The 6,397-nt window shown below is 31.7% G+C and overlaps 1 protein-coding gene across 1 annotated transcript; it reads left to right on the plus strand.

Annotated features, from left to right (window-relative positions):
• Positions 1-494: 494 nt before the first annotated feature.
• Positions 495-1,895, plus strand: LOC140875311 (uncharacterized). Its single transcript, XM_073278972.1, has one exon. It carries the CDS (start codon positions 645-647, stop codon positions 1,599-1,601), a length of 957 nt encoding a protein of 318 aa, XP_073135073.1. The 5' UTR covers positions 495-644; the 3' UTR covers positions 1,602-1,895.
• The last annotated feature ends 4,502 nt before the right edge of the window (positions 1,896-6,397 follow it).

Here is a 6,397-nt window from a genome sequence, read left to right on the forward strand (position 1 = left end):
ACTAAAATAATGATATATTACACAAATATATCGTTTGTAAGTGGATAACTAAAATATAAGAAACACCAATTGTATATAAGCCGGAGATATAAACTAATGGAATCACCGAGCTTTAGTTTTTTTTTGGAATCCAAGCATGCGATCTCGCGTAATTCATAAGTAAACATTGATTAAATAACTAAATCTCAAGAGCTTTTGGTCAATCATGAAACAAAATGATGATGTTGAAATCAACTCAATTCATTTGCTCATATAATCTTAAAAAAAAAATGTTGGTGAATCAATGAATTTTTCATCTCTGTAAAAGGACGAAAAAGTACATAAAAGGATTAAAAAAACAGCTATTTTCCACGTGGGCAATGTTTATCCCCCTAATCCAATCACGCATTAGAAAGAAAGAACTATCCCTAAAGTCTTATTCCACCCACCTTCCTTCCTTCCCTCATTCACATAATCAATCAATCAAATATATATATATAAATTGCACATTTCTCCTAAAATCTCTCCTCCTCCAATTGCTCTTTCGATCTTCTCTTTTTCTCAACCACATACTGTAGTAATTCGAACCACATATTCCAGCTGGATAGTAGCTGTACACTGCAAATCTTCAAGTAGAAAAATCTTATCTGGTTTTTATAGAATTAATGGAGATTCCACAGATTGATATGATCAGCAATTTCGAAGCTGGAGTTAATTGTCTGCAGAACCCTTCTTTGATTTCTCGTTTCTTGGCACTTCCATCTGGGATTCAGATTGGTTTCGGAGTGTACAGTTTCTGGAAATGGGGTGCTTTGATTTTTGCCATATTGGCCACTTTTAGCGGTTTAATAAAGAGGATTAAGCTTATTTTCATTCGATTGCATAACATCATACCTTCTCCCAATCAAATCCAACAGATTGTGAATATTAGTGAGGATGACGATGTCTCCCTGGGATCATCTTCCGATGATGACCGAGAAGAGGAGGATGAGGAAGAAGAAGAAAGCAGCAGGCCCACGACGTCGTTTTCTGGTCAACGGCGCCTTGATGAAGATTTCTTCGTCAAGGACTCGCGCCGGTTGAGGAACCGGAGGCGGCGTTTCGTCGGCGGCGGCGACGGATTCGATTGGTCCGATTTCACTTCCGGTAAGAACGTCGTAAAGCTTTGGGACAGTCTGAGTTCCAGCTTCAATTTCGGGCTGGATTTCGACGATTTCGAGTCGGACGAAGTGGTTTCTAGATGGGATTTCGATTATCGTCGGGATTCAGACGGATTCCTCGGCCGAGCTTCTAACATCCCGGCGGTCCTTTTCGCGGCGGAGGGGAATGGGAAGGGAGACGGCGTCGTTCTGCGAGGTTACGACACGAGAGTGCGGAGTCGTGGCCCGGATTTGTACGCCGAATGGCGGTCATATCCGGCGGCGAAAGGCGCCGCCTCCACCACCGTCATCGGTGGCAAGATTTACGTCAGGGACGACGTCAGCGGGGTGCTGACGGTGGGAGACGTGAGAAATGTGAGGGTGCCGTTAGAGAAGAGCGGAGATTCTGACGGCGAAACGTGGTGGGACGCTGACGCCGTTATTATCGACGACGAATATGTGGTGGTTGACAAGTCAAATTGAACCAGGTCTCCACGCAATTAATTTTCTTTTGCTTAAATTGAAATTACATATAATTTTGGTCGAAACCAAAATGTATGTGTTACAAAATCACAATCCGCACTTGAGCTTGCTTCCATTTGGAGAAGTGCAAATTTCCATGATTCCAAGGAAATTCCAAGAAATTGTTCATGTTTGTAAATATTTGTTTCAATAACATTTTTCTAAGTTGTACTTGATTATACCATCATTCAATAATGACACTTTATGTGATTATTTTATTAAGAAATTGCAAATTTGGCAAAGTTTATTTCGTCATTTTTTCATCTTAGCCCCTTCAATTATTATGCCACTTCTCTTGATTTATTTAATCATTTTTACCACAATATCAACTCCAATTGTTTTTAATTTTTCTCAAATTAATCAACAAATCTTAACAATATGGTAATATTGTGTAACATATATAATGTCTCGCAGGATCAAATGCATGGACTTAAAATTCTTTGCAAAATTATATTCACACTGGTTGAAATATTTATAGTTATAAATTCTCTATACTTTGTCAATTTCATAATCTTTTAATATAAATAATACAAGATAATCATATACTAACTCTATAAGATCTTGGTATAATTAGATTTGCCTAAAACAGAATTCATCAAGTTTACTGTAATACGATCGCATTTTTCTAATATTTTATTTTTCTCTCGTTCTATTTTAATTTTAAAAACCAATAAATTTAAAAAAAAATTTAAAAAAATACTTCATTATTTATATTTCTACATAACAAAACATCGCCCTAATTGCTAGTATGTTATAGTCGAAGAAGACCAGATAAAATTAATCATAATTTCACATGCAGCATGTCTTGTTTTATTATAACAGACCATCATACGTCTAAATCATCACCAGTAAAAGTGATGAGGCTTTACATAATTAAATTGATTATTACACACTTTAAGCCAATTCCACTACATCTCTATATTATATTTCACATAAAAAGCCATCCATCCGCGTCACATAATTTTTTTTTATAAAAAAAATAGTATTTCATATCGACTTCCGAACATTAATTGATTTCTCATATTTTTTTTAATTTACTTTTTGGTTGGCCAAATTCTTGCGTGTCCAAAATTTTTAAAATTAATTCAAAAGTTTGAATATTTGAAAACTCTGGAAAGGATTAATTGGGACTTTTGTCACTTTTGTGGAAGCGGTCAAAAATAATGTGCAACTCGTGTAAAAACAAATGACGGTGATTTTTAAAGAAAAGTACCGCTGCCAAACTTTATTGATCAAAGTACACTTTTTTATTTCTTTTTTTTTTTTTCCCCCCCCAAACATTTACGATCAAAATGTTTTGAACTTGTGCCATGTGATAAACAATGGCCAAAATAATTTCGGGCGAGACAATTCAAACCTAATAATAAACGTTGTTTCAATATTTTATTTCATCGATTAAGTATTGGCCATTTACTGTTTTATAGTTCATATTATTAAATTGGATCATGTGTGTTGTATGATTTTATAAAATTGTTTTGTTGTTTTCTTATTCCGGATTTCTTTCTTGTTTTAAGAAACATGAGATATTCCTTTCAAAAAATAGAAATGAAACATGATATTCTCTGGTTTTGTGGGGGTATTTTTAGTTGGAAAAAAGGTTAATATATCTCTAAGAATTTCTGTATGGAATATAAACAAGGTAGATGAGATCCTAACATATGGGTAATACCCAAATCATGTATCTAACGGTTTGTATTTTTACACATAGGCGTAATTAATTATATGTTGTTGACGTGACAAATCATGAGACATTAGATCTATCATTGAGGTATTACTCATATGCTAGGTTGAAATCAACCATAAATAAGAAAGATAACTTTTTTACTTTACTAACTTGTATAATTTTGGGTTTTGATCTATTAAATTTTTAAAGTTTGATTTTGGTAAACTAACTTTTGATTTTTTGCTATTTTGGATGTTGACATAACATCAGACATGTCCGCTATTTTTTATTTTACATCAGTATTTTTCGTTGATATGTCAGCATTTCTCAATGTCACGTCAGCACTTCCGATATCACGTTAGCAGTCTGACGAAATAGGATTGAAAGTAAAAAATAATCAAAGTTAGTATTCCAAAACCAAACTTTGAAATTTTAGTTGGTCAAAACATAAAGTAGAAAAAGTTAGTAAAACAAAAAATTTATTTTTCCAATAAATAAATAAATATATATAATTTATCAAGTGGTAAATATATTATAATATATACTATATATAATACTTGAACTAAAATAGAGATAAAATAGTCTTCTAGTGTAATTTTTAAAATCTCGAAATTGCCCTTCTTTCTTTTTTAGCCTTCTATTTATTTTTAATTTTTTTGCATGAAAAATTTAATTTTTGTAAAACAAATTAAAAAAATTATTAAAAATCAGAAAATAAAAAATTTAAATTTTTTAACAAGAGTACTTAAAAAAATCGTGATAATTCTAATTAAATTAAAGATGGTCGCTGGGAACTGCTAGAAATCGTATTAAATTAAAGCCAGCAGGTTATGAACTTCATCACGCGATTCACAAGGTATGATTACTTAATAATAGATGTGATCCATACTTCAACTTTTAAGTCATAGGTTGGATTGAATCTTTAATTTCAATTAATGAGAAAATTATAGCGACGGGTGAAAAGTACTGAAACATTAAAATATATAACTATCCTTAATTATTTCATACATTAAAAATAAATTTGGAGACACCCACCATTTGGATACATTTATTTAATTTGTCATAAATGTTTCACTTAGTTTATAAATTTTATTGGATTATTTTCCAAAGAATAATACAATCGTATATATTTTAAAATATTTGTAATCATATTTAATTTATTCTTGTTGGATGTTCGTATCTGTAGAGTTAACGACTCACTGAAGTCTGAACTATGCACCGGCCATTTGAGTTGAGCAATAAGAAGAGTAGCAATAAGGCAGACATTTCAGCAATATTCGATTAGGGGTGTAAACAAAACGAATCGGTTCGTAAGCTTTATGAGTCTGTTTGATAAATATTTGATTCGTGTTCAAATTTATCGAATTCGAGCCGAATTCGAATATGTTTGAACTTTTTTTCGAGTCGAGCTCGAGCCAAAATTATTTTATTCGATAGTTCGCGAATAGTTCATGAACCTTTAATTAATATAATATAATTATATAATATATATATATATATATATATATTTCGAACTTTTTCGAACATTTCGAACTTTTCGAACCATAATATCCGAGCAGTAGTTCACGAATAAGTTCGAATATTTCGAGCCGAATTCGAACTCGAACTTCATTTCGAGCAAAGCTCGAGCCAAAATATTTGAAATTATCGAGTTTCGAATCGAGCTCGAACTCGAATATACTCTTATCGAACCGAATTCGAGCCTTAAAATTTTACTATTATTTGGCTTGATTCGGTTCGTTTGCACCTCTATATTCGATGTCATTTCAGTAATATCTTTACATTGTTTGGTTTGATGTATTATTAATTTATGTATAACTTATCCCAATTAATTTCGTCTTATTTTCGTCATATTATTTATTTATTTATTAATTAATAATTTTACATCAATTAAATCAAATAAATTATAATCTATCCATCAAATCAAATAATGTATTAACTATTTTTTCTTAATTATTTTTAATTTACATTATATTACTTATATATGGATTACTTATCCTATCACTCAAATCAAACGGTGTCTTAATGTATCACTAATAATCGGGCACCAATCGGCAGATCAAGGCTAGATATTGTTTTTTTTTTTTCAACCGAATTTCTCAAAAAGAAAATGCCAGTGGAATCGGTGGTAAACGGGATGATTGAATATACATCTTAACTTGATTATGAAAGAAAACGATGTATAACTAAGAACTCGACGTGCAATAATAATATTAATGAATAGACAATTAAAAGAATCGCAGGAAAAGGACAAATTAAGTCAACCTCTTACTTTTGTATATAATTTGTCACACACGAAACATGCATTAATAAAAGCACATGAAAGCGAAGGATGCAATTACTAATTCCGGTTCACATTTGCTCCACCAAAACTAGTAAGAAATAGAAATTAAATTTTGAAAAAACAAACGAAGTTTACATTAGCCGGTAACAGGATTGCTTTTGGATCCAGAAGTATTACTGAAAAACATAATGTAGAAAAATTATTGGTATTTGTCTCGACTGTTGAAACTCTCAAAAAAAGATTCACAAGCACAAAATTACTAACAATTAACTTATATCGCGTTTGAATCGACGGATTTTAAATTCATGGATTTGAAGTATATGTTTTCTTGTTTAGGAAAATAAGATCATAAACTCTAATTAAAACACACAAGCACATATCTAACCGAACCAATTCTTCTCCGAGCCCCGGCTTGCTCGAATGAGACTTTGATTAGCTAGCCATTATACTTCTCCAAACATAAATAGGATTATATCCCATTGATGTTGTAAGGGAATGGAGGTTGCACATAAACTATTTGAGGTATTGTCACAAGGTATTGACAACACCTACAATAATACCTTGAGTAATTTGCAGCGGAATATAATTAAAGCGTAAATAAAATAAACAAGCAACCAATTAAATAGACTCAAATGATTTAAGAAAGAGTATAAAATACTCTTGCAGCGCCTCAGAGCAAAACTTCACTAAAAAATTTTCAAAGAGTTTTACAAACCCTAACACTAGTGATTATTGTAAAATTCAATTTCTCAAAACAAGTGAAAAAATAAATGGTAAACGTTCTCCTAAAAACATTCTATATGAAATAAA

The sequence above is a fragment of the Henckelia pumila genome, chromosome 1, assembly GCF_033568475.1.
Source record: "Henckelia pumila isolate YLH828 chromosome 1, ASM3356847v2, whole genome shotgun sequence".
NCBI classification, from domain to species: domain Eukaryota; kingdom Viridiplantae; phylum Streptophyta; class Magnoliopsida; order Lamiales; family Gesneriaceae; genus Henckelia; species Henckelia pumila.

Excerpts from the sequence above, each read along its gene's own strand:
- LOC140875311 (XM_073278972.1), top strand. The coding sequence starts at position 645 with ATGGAGATTCCACAGATTGATATGATCAGCAATTTCGAAGCTGGAGTT.